General features: G+C 45.3%; 1 protein-coding gene across 4 annotated transcripts in view; it reads left to right on the top strand.

Moving 5' to 3' along the window:
* Positions 1 to 19,658, top strand: part of LAMA3 (laminin subunit alpha 3) — a 284,588-nt gene that overhangs the window by 261,471 nt on the left and 3,459 nt on the right. For all 4 annotated transcript variants that reach the window (XM_063653496.1, XM_054461048.2, XM_063653497.1 and 1 more), the window contains 7 exons: positions 280 to 411; positions 1,899 to 2,052; positions 7,370 to 7,533; positions 11,918 to 12,101; positions 14,277 to 14,417; positions 17,918 to 18,077; positions 18,182 to 18,312. In XM_063653496.1, coding sequence (XP_063509566.1) covers positions 280 to 411; positions 1,899 to 2,052; positions 7,370 to 7,533; positions 11,918 to 12,101; positions 14,277 to 14,417; positions 17,918 to 18,077; positions 18,182 to 18,312 — 1,066 coding nt within the window. The remainder of the gene's footprint in view (positions 1 to 279; positions 412 to 1,898; positions 2,053 to 7,369; positions 7,534 to 11,917; positions 12,102 to 14,276; positions 14,418 to 17,917; positions 18,078 to 18,181; positions 18,313 to 19,658) is intronic.

The following is a 19,658-nucleotide window of genomic DNA, read 5'->3' on the forward strand; positions in this document are numbered from 1 at the left end:
TGAACACTTATAGCCTGTGCACTTTCTGTACATGAGGCTCTCATACCACAGTCTTTGAAAATGCCATCTTTGGCAAGATACACCCATTTTAATAAAAATGTTATGTGCAAAAGAAAATACACGAAAAAGTTGTAATGCTCTTTAAAAATAAAGTCTAGTTTCACTAGTTATTTTAGATAACAAATGTTGAATCTGAGTCTTAGACAGTGAGTTGGCCACATGGCAAGGGCCTTTTTTTCCGGCAGTTCTCACTCATGATTTGCTTTTCTTCCCTTTCAGACTACGGCTTCTCATCGATGACCAGCCTCTGAGAAATAACGAAAGGCTAAAACGCATTTCAAGTTCCCAGCAGTCTCTGCGTCTGGGCGGGAGCAATTTTGAGGGTTGTATTAGCAATGTTTTTGTCCAGAGGTAGGCGATCCTCTCTTTGTGGGTAACTGATGAGAATGGCCTGCCCATGGGGAGGGTATCTCTTTGGTCCAGTTAACAAAGTCAGCTTTGTCAACGTGTGCTGCATGAGACCCGCATACCACAGTCTTTCAAAATGCCATCTTTGGCAAGATACACCCATTAAAAAACAAACCCACAAAAAACTCCTGGGCCCGGCCTCGTTTTGGAGGAGCAGAGTTAGCATGTAAACTTGGAAAAGGCCTAATTAAAATTAACTTCAGATTATGGCCCTGAAAAGTATTCACTGAAATTTTATTGCATTATAATCAAGATTGTGCAATTAGATTTAATCAGCTCTCCACGGTTTTCAAGGCCAAGGAATTGCATGGACCAGTGCTGTGCTAGGAAACCAAATCACCACAACGTTGAACGTGATATTTAGTAGAGAGAGAGTAGTGCTTGGGGCTTCCATGCAAGTGTTTACATATTTTCTTTTGATACAAAATAATTGTTTTTAGATAAGAGGCAAAATCTTCTCCAGGGTAAGGAGAGGGCTTGGTTCTGGCTATGAACCTCAGGCTGGAATTCTCAGGCTACCATGACAGGGAGCCTCCCACCCATCAGGGCTCCATCCTCCTTGGCCAGGATGAGGCTTAGAGTTCTCATTCCCCTCCTGGTTGATGAAACATCTTCCTTGAACATCTAATTCAGGGACTGGAGCAGGAAGTGGGAGGGATGGGGAAGGCCCAGGGGTTGTTAGCAACAGCTTACTGCCATGATAAGGCTTGGACAAGAATCGTGAGATAAAGCAAATTTGTCCAAGACTTTCCTACTCATAGTCAGATAAATCCTTCCATAAACTCACCTCTGAAGTTTCCTTATATTTACCATCACTTAGTATCATCCAGTGCTCATCTTCCCCCTCTGAGCATATTTTACTTTCGTATTTCCACATGACACCCATTTCAAAGAAAGAACTATAGTATCCCGGCCCTCCCACAATTCTGCCACAATCCCGAGTCAATAAAGGTTTCTTGGGCTCCTCGCCGGCTTCTAGAGGTGATATTAAAGTAGGAGATGAAAGTTTCCCTAGGAACCATGACCACAAGAATGTGTAATTTTTAAAAAAATTATTGATAGCAGTTGTATTAATACACATGGGGTACATGTGATATTTTGATACAGGTCTACAACGTGTAATGATCAAATCTGGGTAAATGGAATGTGCTTCATTTCAAGTATTCATCATTTCTTTGTATTGGGAACATTCCAAATCTTCTCCTCTAGCTATTTTAAATTATACAATAAATCATCGTTAACTTGAGTCACCCTATTGTGCTGCCAAACACTAGATCATATTCCTTCTATCTAACTGCATTTTTGCACCTATTAACCAACCCCTCTTCTTCCCCAAAACATGTAGTTTTTGAAATGAGCTCTCTGTATCAGTGGGTCTTCCTTGACATGTCCAAGGTTGGCAGCATCTTTCATTTCTGCTCTTTTTCCAGGTTATCACTGAGTCCCGAAGTCCTAGATTTGACCAGTAACTCTCTCAAGAGAGATGTGTCCCTGGGAAGCTGCAGTTTAAACAAACCACCTTTTCTAATGTTGCTTAAAGGTTCTACCAGGTTTAACAAGACCAAGACTTTCCGTATCAACCAGGTAAGTGTCCAAACCTAACCCTGGGTTTCACTCCTCCCTGGAGGATTCCCCTGAGCCTGCCTTGTGGGAGATATTGGGGAAGGGGGTGAGAGCTCACCAATCCATGAAGTGGGATTGATGGGTTATCAACAGTTGAATCACACCAAAATGTCAAAGTGGTTTTCTTTTTAGCTTGTATTTTGCATCTTGATGAAAAGTTGGCAAGTTTTGCACTCACAGAACAGAACCATGACTTAGGTTTCTTAATTTCTGTAGCTGATGTCTTGCTGTTTTAACATTTCTGCTGTGTCCCCAGCAGGTCCTATGTTTTTCTATACAATATAAGGGCCATGCTCCTCTTCCTGCCCACAGAACTCCCCTCTGCTCTGATGCAACTCCTATGACAAGATACACCCATACATCTGGGCCCTGTCAAAACCAATGTGGTGTACACTTGACTGCAGACTAGAAACACCTGGGGAGCTTTAACACCCCAATGCTTAGGCTGCATCTGACCCAATTATGTCAGATGCTCGTGGAGTGGGCGTATTGGTAGTTTGTGAAGCTCCCCAGGTGATTCTGAAGTACAGCATTGAGAGGGACTGAGAGGAAATGGAACTCCTTATTTGGAGGAGCAGAACACTGTGATGAATTGAACACAGGATCAGGGCTTAAGGAGCTCCTTGCTGTGCTCAAGGTCAACAATGTAACTTTCCTGGGTCTGAGGTTACAATTAATATGGTTAATGGATAACAGTGGGCACCTCGGATCTGCCAGGCACTGCACTATGCACTCCAAGTGGATTTTCTTACCAAATCCTTCAATAAGCTTATGCTGCAGTGTAGAAAGGTAAGCAGTTCTGCCCAAGCTCCCACAGGTGGAAGGTGGAGTTGGAGTTCCAACCCAAGAGCCCGTGGCCTCTTGAGAGCTATGTGCTCCTGTTCAACACACTTTCCACTTAATGTCAACCACATGCTGCTTCTCTACCAATATTTCCCCACTGCACAATGATTTGGGAGAGCATGAACAGATAATACCTAATAAAATACATGTTTTATGCTATTAAGAAGAAATGTACTTCATAAATCCAGAAGGGCTGTCATTTTCCCATTATGGGAACATCTTTAGAATTGCCCCATCAAAATGAAGTCATATATTCACTTTTTCATTGTAAGGCTGAAAGTTATTGAGAGACTAAATTAGCCCAGTGATGGTGAACTGGAGAGAGCAAATGGATTCAAATCTATTTACAAGATAGAATACACATGACTCAGACAATAATTGAATTGGGAAGACAAGGGAAAGGCAGGAGTTAAAATAATTCTGAGGCACCCAGTCTGTGTTATTGGATGGATGGAGATGTCCTCTCCATGGAGTTAGGAGAAGGACAAATATTTGGAGGAAAAGAGAATGAATGGAGTTTGTGGTGTATTGAGTGACAGGAGTCTGCAGGACACCCAGGTGCAGAAATTTGGTAGGAGACTGTCAGGAGTCTCTGCGTGGGCTTCAGCAGATAGGGTGGGACTGGGGCTATTAATGTGGAAAACATTAGCGAATACACTATTTCATTTCCCCCTGTTTTGCGTAAGCCCCCATTTTGGATGGAATAGGACATTAGTCTGCCCAGTAGCAGAGAGAATACAGCACAGCTTAGTGGTTAAGCACTGGACTCTGGAGTCAGACTTCCTGGGTTTGCATCCGGCTTTACCATTTATTAGGTATGTGATCTTGGGCAATTATTAAACCTCTCTCTGGGTCTATTTGCTCCAATGTAAATGAAGATAAATAATGGTAATACCTCATGATGTTGATGTGAGGATTAAATGAAGTAATAAACACAAAATACTTAGAAAAGTACCTGGCATCTAGTAAGTATGCATTAAATGCTAGTTATTATTACTATGCATGCAAATGAAAACCTAAAGGAAAGGGCATAAGATGCTACAGGAGTGGTATGGCAGGAATTTTCCTACCATGGGAATCAGGAGGGTTCTTCTGGAGGAGATGCCCCAGGAGCTGGGTCTGGAGTGTGAGTCGAATTTAGCTGAGTGAATATTGTTGTTGCCCAAGCAGAAGCCCAAAGCTGGAGGCAGGATGTGGCTGGGACTCACGGGTGCAAGACATGCTGCATGCATCCTCACCAGACTGACTTCATGCTCTCTCTCTCCCTTCTCAACACACCCCTCTGAGAGCAGAATCAAATGCCAACCTTACAGGTCAGGAAATTGAGTGTCTAAGAGGTTAAAAAAAAAGTTGCCAAAGAGCATCCTGGCAGTAAATGGTGAGTCAGGATTCAAACTTAAGACTCTTTTTTTTTTTTTCCATATTAACTAAATTTTTATTTTTATTTTTTCTTTTTATATTTTTTTTATTATACTTTAAGTTCTAGGGTACATGTGCACAACGTGCAGGTTTGTTACATATGTATACATGTGCCATGTTGGTTTGCTGCACCCATTAACTCGTCATTTACATTAGGTATATCTTCTAATGCTATCCCTCCCCCTCCCCCCACCCCAGTACAGGCCCCGGTATGTGATGTTCCCCTTCCTGTGTCCAAGTGTTCAAACTTAAGACTCTTAAGCACAAAGAACGTGCTCTTCTCCCAGGCGCTCAGAGCTCAGTGGGGATCTCCATCAGTCAAAGTGAAGGGTGGGGATTCACCTTACTAGGGGTTGGTTCAGAAATGGACATGTGGCCCCTCCCTCCTGGACAATGAGCCCTGAGAGGAAGTTGAGGGCGTGGCTTCTGATAAAGAATTCCATGTTAGCACAAAGAGAAACCCAGGCAGAATCCATGCTTCTTGTGCTGGACAGTGTAGTGAGGATGTGATTCCCAGAAGCACAAGAAGAGCACAAGATTCAAACTTAAGCACAAAGAATGTGCTCTTCAAGCCACATCATGTGGCCTCTACAGGCCCAGAGAGCCTGGTGAACAGTGGGAAACTTGATAGAGAAAGGAGACTAGAGAGAGGTAAATTGGAATCACACCCAGGAGCCGGATCAGGCAAGCCTCATATGACCTACATCAATTGGACATTTTTCTATAGTCAGTGTGACGTCATTGAAAGGAGTCCTGTAAACAGCTGAAAAGATTAAAGATTACTAAGCTGGTAGCAGCCTGTGGGATGGTTTGGCGTAGGAAAGTTTTAGAGCCAAGGAGTCAGATTGGCAAGCTACTGTAATCATCCAGGCAAAAGAGTCAGGGCTGGCTGGGCACGGTGGGTCACACCTGTAATCCCAGCACTTTGGGAGGCCGAGGCAGGCAAATCACCTGAGGTCAGGAGTTCAAGACCAGCCTGGCCAACATGGTGAAACCCCGTCTCTACTTAAAATACAAAAATTAGCCCAGCTTGGTGGCAGGCACCTGTAATCCCAGCCACTAGGAAAGCTGAGGCAGGAGAATCACTTGAACCCGGGAGGTGGAGGTTGCAGTGAGCTGAGATCGCGCCACTGCCCTGCAGCCTGGGCAACAGAGTGAGACTCCATCTCAAACGCAAAAAAAGAAAAAAAAGAGTCAGGGCTGACTCTCAGGGCATAGGCACTAGAAATGAAAAGGAAGGAGTGGAAACAAAATGTGTCACGCAGAAGAAGAGTAGGACATGAGAACTGAATGCATGATAGAGGCCAGGGAGGCGGGTGTCCATGAGGACCAAGATTTTGAGCCTGGATGCTTTAAAGGATGATGATGCCATTAAGAGAATTAAGGGACATTTGGTGGCAAAGGCTGTCTTTCAGAATTGTTCATCTTGATGCTCATGCTGCTGACACACAGAGAAGACTCCAGAGAGGGAGCAAGGCCCACTGGTATGAGTCCAAAGCAGGAGCCCAGGCTGGGTTTTAATCTCAGTAGGATCAAGGTTTGGCTGATATAAGTAACTCACTTAAGTTTCTGTTGGGTACGGTAGAACGTCTCCATTCAGCAATGTGCAAGCATCATTTTAAATAACTGATTTCAAGTTTGCATTCTAAGCACTATATCCAGGAAATGGGTCAGGGAGGAAAACCCACCCCTGAAGGAATGTGAATCTTTTGGGAAGCCTTTAGCTGGTGATTCAGAAAACTCACTGCAAAATTAATGACTTAAACAATAATAATAATCTCACACAGTGAGCCATGCAGGGGTGGGTGAGGCTTGAGGCCTGGCCCATCAGGAGTTGTCTCTGCTTCCTCTTGGTCCTCTTGGCTCCATCCTGCGCGCTTCTGGGAATCGCATCCGCACCACACTGTCCAGCACAAGAAGCACCAATTCTGCCTGGGTTTCTGTTTGTGCTAATACGGAATTATTTACCAGAAGCCCCGCCTTCAACTTCCTCTCAGGGCTCCTTGGCCAGGAGGGAGGGGTCACATGTTCATTTCTGAACCAACCCCTAGTACGGTGAATCCCCACCCTTTGCTTTGACTGATGGAGATCCCCACTGAGCTCTGAGCACCTGGGAAAAGCGCATGGGTATTTCAGAACCTGAGCTCTGCGGTGGAGAAAAGAGGGGCAGGGCTGGGGAATCTCAGTTACTTCCAACACTTTTCCTAGTCACATTTAACATTTATTATGGTTGTTTTTCTGCATTAAAACTCAGTCCCATTCAAAAGTTCAAACTTCTCTGCATGAGTCAACTCTGATGGAAGTGGGGACAGGATGTGGTCCCCTCCCTTCTCTCTCTCTCTCTTGCTATCTTGGTCCTTTCACCTGCCCTGTTGCCCAGGTGAATGGTTGTTAGGAGAGGTGGCCGCAGGTTTGCCACTCCATGTTTCACTGGCAGGCTGTGGGTGTCTCGGTGCCGCTGGCCAAATGCTGGCCCCCTCAAGCTACACTGCAGTTCTTCCAATGCTCAGTGGTGGAAAGGGGCACCAGGCAGCCACTGGTCCCAGGTGCAGCAGCTTTCAGAGAAGAACCCAGACTTGTGTAAGATGAGAATAACATGCATGCTCCCCAAAGAAGGAGAGAGAGAAAAGGGGGGTATTTAGACTCTCCTAAACTTTGTTTTCCCCAAAAGAATGAGCCCCTCTGCCTCCTAACCCTGTCTTACACCTTCCTGGTGGCAAAATGCTCTCAAATCAAAGCCACACTAGGGCATTGAAGGGGATTGCGAGGATCTGGCTTCGGGAAAGGTTAAAGAGCTAAATAAAGAATGAGCTCTCCGTTCTGCCCACTCCATGCCAGTCAGTGACCCGCAGGAAGGGCTCTCAGCGGAAACTTCCCATCTCCATGGTACCAGGCCTTCTATTGCCCTACTGAATTCCTCACTTAGGATCAAGGGTGAAAATTAAGCGATGTACTTAGCAAGATAAGCATTCTTCACTCTTTCCCCTGATAATTATGTTGCTCTTTTCCCATGCAGCTGTTGCAGGACACACCGGTGGCCTCCCCAAGGAGCATGAAGGTGTGGCAAGATGCTTGCTCACCACTTCCCAAGACCCAGGCCAATCATGGAGCCCTCCAGTTTGGGGACATTCCCACCAGCCACTTGCTATTCAAGCTTCCTCAGGAGTTGCTGAAACCCAGGTATTATTTAGCTTTCCTGCCCCAGCACCAACTCAGAACCTGACTCTGCGATTCCACCTCAGGGAAGTCTGACTGCCATGACACCATGCAGCTGTCTCTAATGAAGGTGGCACTACCATTTTTGTGCAAAGAGGTGCTGGCCTGCACAGGACAGGGATTGTGATTGCCTGCCATGTGCTTTCCCAACAGCTGGAGGCAAACGTGACGACAGTGTACTTAGAGGCTGAAACAATCAGCTCAGCTCTGGTTTAGAATTGATGGTGTTCTAAAAATAAGGCTGACTTTTTTTTTTCTAAAGCTGCTGTTTATTTCCATGATAAATCACCTTTCTTTTCTTGTATTCTGTAGTGAAAGTGAAATCATTCTTTTTTGGTAGATGCAGTGCCAGATAGATCTTTTTAGAGAATACATTTGGCCTTTTTGTGCTAACAAGTTGCACTTCTTTTGGGGAGGAGGGAATGAGCAGAAATATTAATTATGTCAGAAAAAAATTAGAAAAACAAGATTTGTCATTTTCAGGTGATTTGAAGGCGCCATAGATAAAAAGGTACTGACCTTTTCTTCACGGCTTTGCCCCAGAGGCAGAATTTCCCGGGGGCTAAAAGGACCTGGCTCTAACATCTGGCTTTCAGTCCTGATTCACCACTTACTGGCTGGGTGACTCCAGGCCACATGCCAGGGAAGCTCCTCTGAGACGCAGACACTAAGATGGGATTAGATGGGCAAGAGGTTCATTGTGGGGAAGCCTGTGAAAGATGACCAGAAGGGGACAGAGACGGGGGCAGGCAGGGAGAGACAGCAGATGGCTGTGGGCCTGCAGATACTGTGAGGGGAGGGAGCAGGGAGGACAGAGCTGGGTAGGAAGGGCCTCAGGCCGCAGTCCACCTGTAACACAGTCTCAGCCAGGTGCCTGCAGTGTCCCCAAGCAGAGATCATCTCTGAGAAGAGCTCAGTGTTGGCCATAAATGGCCCGGTTGTAATACCCCCGAGTGTCACTGAAGACCTGGGGCATGGCAGCCCCATTGTGCTCCCTGCAGCAGCTTCTCTTGGAGCACGACTTCATGGCTGCCACATGCCGTGTAACTTCTCTAAGCCTAAGCTGTCCCTCTATGCCCGTCTTGCATGTTAGCAAATTGCTACCTCTCTCTGGACCTCAATTTTCCTGTTAGTTAAATGGGCTCGATGATGCTTTTCTTGCAGGGAGGAGAGGTCATAGCTTGTAAGGAGGCTGGCCCTTGAAGCCCACTCAGTAAGCTGTGAGCATGCATCACAGGCAGAGAGAGGTAAAGGCCAGAGAGAGATTGACTGCCGAGCTCTGAAGGAGAAAGCCTGTGTGGACAGCTCCACGTCTCCAGCTGCCCCATGGAAAGTCTTGGGGTCCCTCATTTTCCAAAACTGTGCTAGTAGAAGCTAAGGTAGAAGGAGAGGAGATCGTCCCTCCAGTTGTCCCCTCCCCTGGCTACTCCTTGGTGGGGAGGCCCCACTCCCCACCCCTGCTCTCTTGGTCAAGCTGACCTTAATGACCTCCTCTTTCTTTTCTTTTCTTTTTTTTTTTTTTTTTTTTGAGACGGAGTATTGCTCTGTCACCCAGGCTGGAGTGCAGTGGCGCGACTTGGCTCACTGCAACTTCCGCCTTCCAGGTTCACACCATTCTCCTGCCTCAGCCTCCTGAGTAGCTGGGCCACCACGCCCGACTAATTTTTTTGTGTTTTTATTAGAGATGGGGTTTCACTATGTTGGTCAGGCTGGTCTCAAACTCCTGACCTCGTGATCCGCCTGCCTCGGCCTCCCAAAGTGCTGGGATTGCAGGTGTGAGCCACCGCGCCCGGCCAATCTCCCTCTTTCGAGAAACTGCCTGGACGCCTCTTTCCCCAGCCTTCCGCCTCTGGCCTCCCGCTTGTGGCCTCTCCATCAGCTTGGCCCTCCCTCCCTGGCAGCTTCTCTCTCAACACATTCAGTGCAGTGAGTTACCAACTTCTGACGCTTCAACCCCTGTGCCTTCCCGTCCAACATTAAACCATACATCATTAATGAAAAAGTAACATTTCAAAAGGTAACATTTTTTAAAAAGTCAAACAGTAAATATAATTTTCACCTTATATTTTAGCCCCAAGTGTTGTAGCAATCAGTTATTTTCAGAAAGTTGTAAGAGTTGGAGGATTCTGTTGTTCTCATTCTGATTTACATTCTAGCAGTGTTCTGACACTCCTTTAAACTGGTGCCATTGCTTTACCCCTTTGGTGAATGTATAAAAATGCTCTTTAGCTCTCTGCCCTACCCTCCCATCCTCCAGCAATGAAGAGTCATAGCTACAGTATCATGTACTGGGATCTGAATCCACTGCTGCCTTTTTTTGGGTGTTAGTCAGTTAGTCTTTTATGAAAGAAAGTTGCTTTAGGAAACAGTTCTGGAAAGCAAATGTCAAATCTGATCACCAGGCCCACATATGGAAAGTACATTCTATTCTGCAGCACGTTCTAATATCCTCCTTAACTTGCCTACCCCTCATTCTCCAAACCTCCGCACTAACACACAGACACACCAAGAGAAATATTGAGCAGTGTTACCATCTGGTTGGCTTAATTTAACAAATACAGATTTCTCTTTCGTTTTGAAGAACATTGCCCTCAAGGAAACTTGCTAATCTGAAGAATAAATGTGCATCTTAGCCTCACAGAATTAAAAAGCAAAGACAATTAACAGTATAATTTGTTTCCTCCACTTCTGGTTTCTGCCTCCGAATTTTCCATTTACCATTTAATTCAATTCAGTAACTATTTATTGAGTGCCTACTGCGTAATAGGCACTGGGGATGCTGCTGTGAGTGGGATGAACCCATGCCTCCTATCTGGTGTCTGCTTAGATGTTTGTTAGCCACAGGAATGGCTGAAGACAGCCTGTTGACATCTTCATCTCCCACGACCCTTTCATGCACACCTTTATGCATCCCTCTCAGGGCACCCCTGCACCATAAACCACTCAAGGAATGAAACATCCATTGTTGCATTCCTACTGTCCAGCACTGCACCTTATGCATCCCCCATACTCATTAAATACTTGTTTGATGGGTGGATGGATGGATGAGTGTGAGTTTTCATAAAAAGTAAAGCTTGCTTAGCTAGATGTGCATAGAACATGTAACCATCATGCAAATGAATACTAACTTGCACTCTGCTTTTTTTTTTTTTTTTTTAGACAGAGCCACTGTGTCACCCAGGCTGGAGTGCAGTGACACGATCTTGGCTCACTACAACCTCCACCTCCTGGGTTCAAGTGATTCTCCTGCCTCAGCCTCCCAAGTTAGCTGGGATTACAGGCACCCACCACCACGCCCAGCTAATTTTTGTATTTTTAGTAGAGACAGGGTTTCCCCATGTTGGCCAGGCTGGTCTTGAACTCTTGACCTCAGGTGATCCACCCACCTCGGCCTCCCAAAATGCTAGGATTTTCCCATAGTGCTGAGAATACAGGCGTGAGCCACCTCGCCTGGCGCACTCTGCTTTTACTGTATGATATTTGCCTCATTCTTCTTCCTTCATAGGGAGGGTATTAGGGTCTGAGAAATGTAGAGGTGGGTGGGAGAAGGTGGGTCTGTGCTTCCGTGTCTTTGTGTTAAATCTGTCTAACAGAAAGGAAAGGCTTTTTTGATGCCTAAATCACATCCTTGTTATTCAAGTTGTCCCCTACTTCTCCTACGACTTCCCTCTCCATGAATACATGCAAAACAGAATGCATATTCATTGAGTTTGAAAAGTACAGGCTTCTCAGTGAAATAAGCCAGTCACAAAAGGACAAGTCCCGGACAATTCCACTTACATGAGGTATCTCGAGTAGTCGCGTTCATCGAGAGAGAAAGTAGAGTGGTGGTTGGTTGTCAGGGGCTGTGGGAAGCGAGACTAGGGAGCTCTTGTTTCATGGGTACAAGTTTCAGTTTTGCAAGATGAAAAGAGTTCTCGAGATTGATTGTACAACAATCTGAATGTACTTAACAATACTGAACTATACACTTAAAAATGGTTAAGATGGCACATTTTAGGTTAGCGTATTTTACCATAACTTTTTAAAACGTTGACTTTTTATAAAAGATTCAGACATGTTTCTTCTTGCCATGTGCTGGGACTTACACCACTAGCTAAGTTTGCCGCAAAAGTTCCATGTTATTCCCCAATGTAGTAAGGAAATTATACAACAAAACCATTAACAGCTGGAATAGAATAGCTTTTTAAAGTTCCCAGAGAAACGGGTCATTTAATCAGTACCTACCTTAGCTTATCCATTTGAAAAATGGAGGTTGGGTGTTTGCTCCCCACCCTCTGTCTCAGCTCTGAGATTCGAAGGAACGCTGAATACCTCTATTTCCCTTCATCACCGATGTTCCCAACAGGTCACAGTTTGCTGTGGACATGCAGACAACATCCTCCAGAGGACTGGTGTTTCACACGGGCGCTAAGAACTCCTTTATGGCTCTTTATCTTTCAAAAGGACGTCTGGTCTTTGCACTGGGGACAGATGGGAAAAAATTGAGGATCAAAAGCAAGGAGAAATGCAATGATGGGAAATGGCACACGGTAAGAGCTGGGGCTGTGTCAGTATCTCCAGTTGGTGTGGAATTCACTGTTGGAGTTGCTGAAAATAGGAGTCCCAGCATCCTTCCCAGACATGAGGGCGTGGAGTGGGAGAGCTTGTGTGCTTGCAGGCGCTGCGTGCCCAGCATCTCAGTACTGGAGGCCACAGCCCACACATTGCATGGCTGTCATCCTAGACAGTAAAGTCAAGATGGGCTTTACTGATGCTTCTTCCATCCCCTCCAGCCCTCCCCCAGGCTGCCTCATGCCCCTTGCCTACTCTCACTCCTGCATCCTGGACCATTTCTCCCTCTTATGGCCAATTTCCAGGCCTCCAGGCCCCTCTCTGGACCTGGAATGACCCTAGCATCTCGGCTCTTGCTTAAAGCCATTCCAGATTTCAAGAAATACCATTTAAGGCAATAAGGGACCTATTTATTTCTCTAATGAGGCAACTGGACTTCAGAAAATGTAAGTGACTTGATAAGTTGCATTCCCTTAGTCATTCAGCTAGCTGCCTTCCTGGAACACATAAGCAAACAATCCTCAATGTAATGTCAGAGATTGGTAAGTGCTTTGAGAAAACACTAGAGCAAGGTAAGAAAATGACAGAGCAGGGAGACTATTTTAAATAAGGCAGTAGAGAAAGCCCTAGTACAGGTAGTCACATGAAGTTATGGGGAGGGGGTTCCAGGAAGAGGGAAGAGCAAATAACAAGGACCTGGAGGTGGGAAGTAGCTGAATGAACAAAAGACAAAGCGATAAGAAATGGAATTAGAGAGGAAAACAGAGCCCAGATCATTTAAGCTTTGAAGGCCAAGCTCCGACTTTGGACTTTATTTGAAAGTGTCTGTAAAGCTTTTAAAGAGTCTTAAAACTCTTGGCCAGGTGTGGTGGCTCATGCCTGTAATCCCAGCACTTTGGGAGGCCAAGGCGGGCTGATCACAAGGTCAGGAGTTCGAGACCAGCCTGACCAACATGGTGAAACCCCATCTCTACTAAAAATACAAACATTAGCTGGGCGTGGTGGCATGCACCTGTAATCCCAGCTACTCAGGAGGCTGAGGCAGGAGAATCGCTTGAACCTGGGAGGTGGAGGTTGCAGTGAGCCGAGATCACACCACTGCACTCCAGCCTGGGCGACAGAGCAAGACTCTGTCAAAAAAACAAAACAAAACAAACAAACAGAACAAACTCTTACATGTACAGATTCATATATTGTTTAATTCTTTAGCTGAAGAAACTGCCAGGGGGCAAGAGTAGCAGCAGGGGGCCCACATGGCTGCTATTGCCTTTGCTTTCAGAGGCTGTGGGGAGGTGGGAGAAGTGACTGCCAGGACGCATGGTGCAGGTAGAACCACGCGGCCCTGCTGATGAATCACATATAGAGGGTGAGAGGAAGAGAGGGTCCAGATCACGTCCTGTGATTTGGGGCCAGCAATTGAGTCATTAGTGGGCATTTACTGAGATGAAGATGGAGAAGAGGCAGCTGTGGCCAGGAGGAGAGCAGTTCAGAGCTGGGGGAGAATGAGGATTTCTGTCGTGAACATCTCAGGGTTGAGTGGCCTGTCAGACCTTCAAGCCCAGGTGTCAGCAGGCAGTAGAGACCAAAGGTCACAGCTTGGCATATAAATGGAAGTGTCCGTAGTGAATAGTCTCACCACACCTATGAGATGGCAGAATCCACACCAGACCCCAGGGATCAGAAATTTTAGCAAAGAGTTTAAACACTCCTCTTGTTTGAAGAGAAGTGCCCTCATTCTACCTGCTCCAAGAGGCCAGCCCAGGGTGCCACGACTCCAACACACCCCCGTCCCCAGCACTGTATAAACTGTCCCTGCCCCTTTGTTACATGGAGGGGGTTGCCTGTGGCTGTGCCTTTAACTGTTTCTCTTTTGTGTAAGTTTCCAGATGAATTCTATAATATCTTTTGATTAGTTCACTTCTAAGCAACCTTTTTTTTTCAGTTCCCCTTTTGAGCTCAGTTTGTTCAGTATTTCACATAATCTCACAAAACGATGGTGATAGTGATAACCGGAGGAAAAAATCTCTCATCTTTTGAAGCTATTTGAAGGAGCATGAAAACATTTTTTTTAATTTGGCCACTAATATTTAATAAAATACAGCACCAATTGTCAAAGGTAAAAATACAACTCACGTATCTTCCTTACTCTAAAGGTGGTGTTTGGCCATGATGGAGAAAAGGGGCGCTTGGTTGTGGATGGACTGAGGGCCCGGGAGGGAAGTTTGCCTGGAAACTCCACCATCAGCATCAGACCACCAGTTTACCTGGGATCACCTCCATCAGGGAAACCAAAGGTAAATAGTTATGTTCAGAGCCATGGACAGAAATAATTCACCTTATATTATAGGCATAATTGTATGAGATATTCAAAATACTCAACATATGAGAATCCCAAAATACTTTAAATGATTTTTAAGGATCTAACTAATGTTCACAGCCACATAGACTAGGTGCCCATTTCTTAACCCCGAACCTTCATTTTTAAGGTGCAGGTTGCGACGCAGACCCTGAAAGGGTGAAGATAGAGCTTCTCTACCACTTCCTAAACCTGAATCTATTGGCTTCTGCTCCAGGGAATGCAAAAACGTAGGTTTTAGGTTATAGTCAGAGATTTTTTGATTAACATAACGTGTTCCAAATTACAGTAATTTGTGCCACTTTCACCATCTTTGCCATAAGGTAAAACATTGGCTTAACTGTTTTCTCTCCATCAAACTATTTATTTTAAATGTGCTTCTATGGGATCTTTTTATCTCTCCCATAAATGGGAACCCAATATTCTTTACCATAAATAATAGATAGCCATGAGAAATAAACATTTGAAAACCAAACACTGTTAATGTCAAACTAAGTAGTGTGACCTATGTGTTCTTTGCTTGGAGAAAAAGGTGCTTAACACATAATCAAGAGGGTGTTTAAGACATACTAGCACAAAGCCAAAAGCTGTTCCTTGTCCTCGTCCAAACGCTAGAAAGAGAATTGAAAAAGGAATAACTTAATAATGGAATATGTGTTTTAATGTTATTTGATGTCTGAAATAACAAAATTATCTCAAAAACCCAACTTGGGAATGCCGGACGAAGGGAAAGTTGGGACTCCCTCTGTCCCCAGAGAGGAGGGGTGCTTTTCTAGGTTTGTCAAGTTCAAGGCTCTGATGGGGCGCTCTGATGGGGCCACAGCCCCAGGGCTGAGCTCTGTGAGTGCCCTCTCCCTTCCTCTCTCCTACCCCCTGCCACAGTGTTAATTGCACCAGGGTTACTTGAGGCAGCCGTGGGCACCTGTCTTTCTTGTCTCAGATTTGCCTTTCCCCCAACTCCACAAAGTTAAGTAAGATGAGCCTATCAACAGCTCAGGTCTAGGGACTGTCCTCCACCTTAATGCAATTTTTGCCCCTTTCCTCCAGACCCGGTGGCACATTTTGGTGTGATGTTTGCTTGCAGTGGGAAAAAAAGAGCCCCGGGCTCAAATCTGGGCCTAGAAATGGGCATAATGAAAGCAGGTCTCTCCACCAGCTTGGATGCTAGCTGCTTAGGCTGCCCTAGCCTCGACCAGGGCTCAGCCTGGCCCTCTTGGGTTTTGCACTGGGGTTTGGACCAGAGCTCCAGTGTTATACAATAAAGTATACTTATTGTACCCCAGCAGGCAATACAGTATTACTTTGCTTTGCTATATGCAGTAACTTATATATATATTATAAAAATACATACCATATTATCAATTATTTATAATACACATTATATATATAATATACACCACATATTAATTGCTAAGGAGGATTCTCATTGTTAATGTTTGCTTTTCTCAACCTCTGTTCCTATTTTCTTTCTTTTTTTTGTTTTTTTTTTGAGACGGAGTCTTGCTCTGTTGCCCAGGCTGGAGTGCAGTGGCACGATCTCAGCTCACTGCAAGCTCCACCTCCTGGGTTCACACCATTCTCCTGCCTCAGCCTCCTGAGTAGCTGGGACTACAGGCGCCCGCCACCACGCCCGACTAATTTTTTGTATTTTTTAGTAGAGATGGGGTTTCACCATGTTAGCCAGGAGGGTCTCGATCTCCTGACCTCGTGATCCGCCCTCCTCGGCCTCCCAAAGTGCTGGGATTACAGGCATGAGCCACCGTGCCCGGCCCCTATTTTCAACTCAGAGAAATCACAGGATGGGGCAGGATTTGGGTATTCTTTGGCTTTGGATAAATTCTCTTCAAACCACCTTAATCACACCCAGCATCTAACATCTGGGCCAAATAGTAGCACCCCATTTACAATACTCTTTACAGACCAAGTTTCTTTTTGCAGCCTTCTTTCAATCTGAGCGTATAAACCATCTCATGGGCCCTCCCACATACCCTTTTCAGGAGCAGGCCACATCCAATCAGTGTCTGCCTCTGAACACCAGCACTGCAGTTAGCCCTTAGGGATCAATGCTGGGTTCTGGCCCATCCTGGGGAGTCCTAGCTTTAGGACACAGCTTTTTCATTGTGTAGCATGACAAATCTTAAGAAACTAAAAGTTTCTTAGGGAACCCAATCAGTAGTTTACTGTTGATGCTGGCACCAGGTGCATTTATCACATCAACATTTTCTCTTTCTCTCTTTTTTTTTTTTTTGAGTTGGAGTCTTGCTCTGTCACCCAGGCTGGAGTGCAATAGCATGATCTTGGCTCACTGCAACCTCTGCCTCCTGAGTTCAAATGATTCTCCTGCCTCAGTCTCCTGCGTAGCTGGGACTACAGGCACCTGCCACCACACCTGGCTAATTTTTGTATTTTTAGTAGAGACGGGATTTCACCATGTTGGCCAGGCTGGCCTCAAACTCCTGACCTCAGGTGATCCTCAGCCTCCCAAAGTGCTGGGATTACAGGTGTGAGCCACTGTGCCTGGCCACCATTTTCTTTTAAAGTTACCGTATCTTTATTACCATGTCTGACTTGTAGGATTCCAGAGTCCTAAAGGCATTCATTCTAGAAGAGAGTCCAAGAGTTTTATTCGGTGAATCTTAAACTTTCTTGAGAATTTTATGAAATTTACAGTCCTCCCCAGGAAAATGCACCCGCAGAACACACCTGGTGTATAATATAGGAGAGCACAGAACCCCACAAGCCTGTTCCTGGGCCCCAGGAGAAGAGTCCCCTGTTCCAGCCAGCTGTAGGCAGGCATGGGGCTCCACGCAAGCCCACTGTCAATGCACACTGTATCTTATTTTAACTCTGCAGCATTCGTGACTTGGTGGTGGTACACTGAGCCCAACAATGTAGGAAGATTTTTTTGCATTTTATTATTTTGGGAACATTTTGGCCTCTTTATTTTTGTCAGCTGCCCTGCATTAAGCTATCACACTGCCTCATGGAACTCTAAGAAGTGGTTTGTATTTGCAAAGAGACGGTGAAATCTGTGAACTGTAAAGTGGAAATTTCCCTTGTTGCTGCTTCATCTGTGAGGACCAGGGTCAGGTCAACCTTCCCTGTTCTTATTCTAGCACAAGCTAGCAACCTGCACTACCCCCGCCCTCCTGCACACACACCACTTTGTTTGGTGGCACCTGCAATCTTCGACCACCCCCCCAACATCTGGTATACAGGTTTTTCTTGGCACTGTGGGCAGAGAGCCAAATAGAACAGCTATTAGAACCTGAGTTTGAAGAATCTGACTTGGAAGCATGAAGAAGGAATCCCTACCTACCTTCCCCCTTTTGCTGACAAGCTGCAGTGCCCTTCGCCTTGGCTACCCATGCCTTTCTTGGAGGTGTAGGTTCTTATGAGGTGTAGGTAATGAGCTTTTTCTTTTCTGCTTGGTTGCAGAGCCTCCCCACAAACAGCTTTGTGGGATGCCTGAAGAACTTTCAGCTGGATTCAAAACCCTTGGATACCCCTTCTTCAAGCTTCGGGGTGTCTTCCTGCTTGGGTGGTCCTTTGGAGAAAGGCATTTATTTCTCCGAAGAAGGAGGTCATGTCGTCTTGGGTAAGGAGCAGTTCTATAGAATTTAAGTCTTTGCGTATTAAGAACTGTATCCTGTTTTCTTTCGTGGTGATGCATTAACTTTTGTTTTGTTTCTCTTTTGAAAGCTCACTCTGTATTGTTGGGGCCAGAATTTAAGCTTGTTTTCAGCATCCGCCCAAGAAGTCTCACTGGAATCCTAATACACATCGGAAGTCAGCCCGGGAAGCACTTATGTGTTTACCTGGAGGCAGGAAAGGTGTGTAGCAGTCTGATGCCATGGGGAGGGTCTGTGGAAACCAGCTTCAATGTCTGGAGGCCACAGCGGGTCAGGTTTGTAGTAGAGAGTGGGATCCAATCTTGTATTTAAGAGCCTTGACTTCAGTGCTAACTTACCATTTTCCTTTAGCAAGTAATTTTGTCATCATGTTTTCTGTTCTTAATTTTTAAAACTGGGAAAACTCAAACAAGTCGGGCTGAATTGCAGCTCCAGCACTTAGTTATATGGCCCTAAGGATGTAACTCAAGCCCTTTCAGACTTATCTGTAAAATGTAGATAATAACTCTTATATCTTAAGGCTTTTGTCAAGATTATAGAAATTGCCATATACTCAATTCTTACAGATTCTTTCTTCATCTCTGCGGCCTCATTTGTCCATCACTCACAGGCCTGAGTCAACATCTTATTTTCCACCACCCAGTTATATCTCTTTCCTTCTCAAAGATGTCTCTTTAAAACCAAATTCTTCTAGGAAGACCCTTAGTTGAGGCCTCGAGTGAAAGATTGATATAATATGCCATTTTCTGTCATCTCCATCCTTCCACAGTTTACTAAATGTGAGGGGAAAAGAATCCCAGAAGAAAATAAAATGCCCAAAATTCCTAGAATACTTTCTATTGTAGTCTTTAATTAAGTCTGAGTAGGTCTCTGGTAGCCCAGAGAAGCAAGTAACTATCCACTTGCAAGGTGGTTGAGACAATTCTGGTTTTTCAGAGGAGGAGCTGGAGAGAGTCTCTACTGAGAGTCTCTGGGAGGGAATTATTCTCAGGAAAACAAATCAAGACCTGATGACCTTCATAATAGCAGTGACATTGTTTAGCTCAAAAATTGCCTGTGAATAGGCTGTCCCATCTAGCTACATGCAAATTAAATGTAAATTATTTATAAATACACTTATTTTAGTCCTCTCATTTCATTCCCCTTGATTCAACCCTTGGAAGATCCTGGAGGAGACCCTGATTTAGAAAGCAGGAATGTGGGATTCTGCACAAAACAGACTGCATGCCTGGCTCCCGATGCATGCCCAGTGCAAACTCAATCATTTTGCTTGTTTAATGTCTTGCCATGCATGGAACTATTACAGTTGGCTGGCCCTTGCAGCAGGCTGTAGGCCTCTACCAGTAGCTTTGCCTTCCACATCTCACATATCCTTCCATACAGAGCCACTGTCACGCATTAATTGCTAAGGAAGATTCCAATCAGTAACCTTTGAGTTGAGCTGATGGGGGCGGGGTTTGGATTAGAAGGGAACAACTCATTGCCATTGGCAACGACTTCAGGCCAGGGTCCACCCTGGTTTATAGTTGCCTGGAAGGGATGCAGCA

Source organism: Pongo pygmaeus, chromosome 17 (genome assembly GCF_028885625.2).
Source record: "Pongo pygmaeus isolate AG05252 chromosome 17, NHGRI_mPonPyg2-v2.0_pri, whole genome shotgun sequence".
Lineage (NCBI taxonomy): Eukaryota > Metazoa > Chordata > Mammalia > Primates > Hominidae > Pongo > Pongo pygmaeus.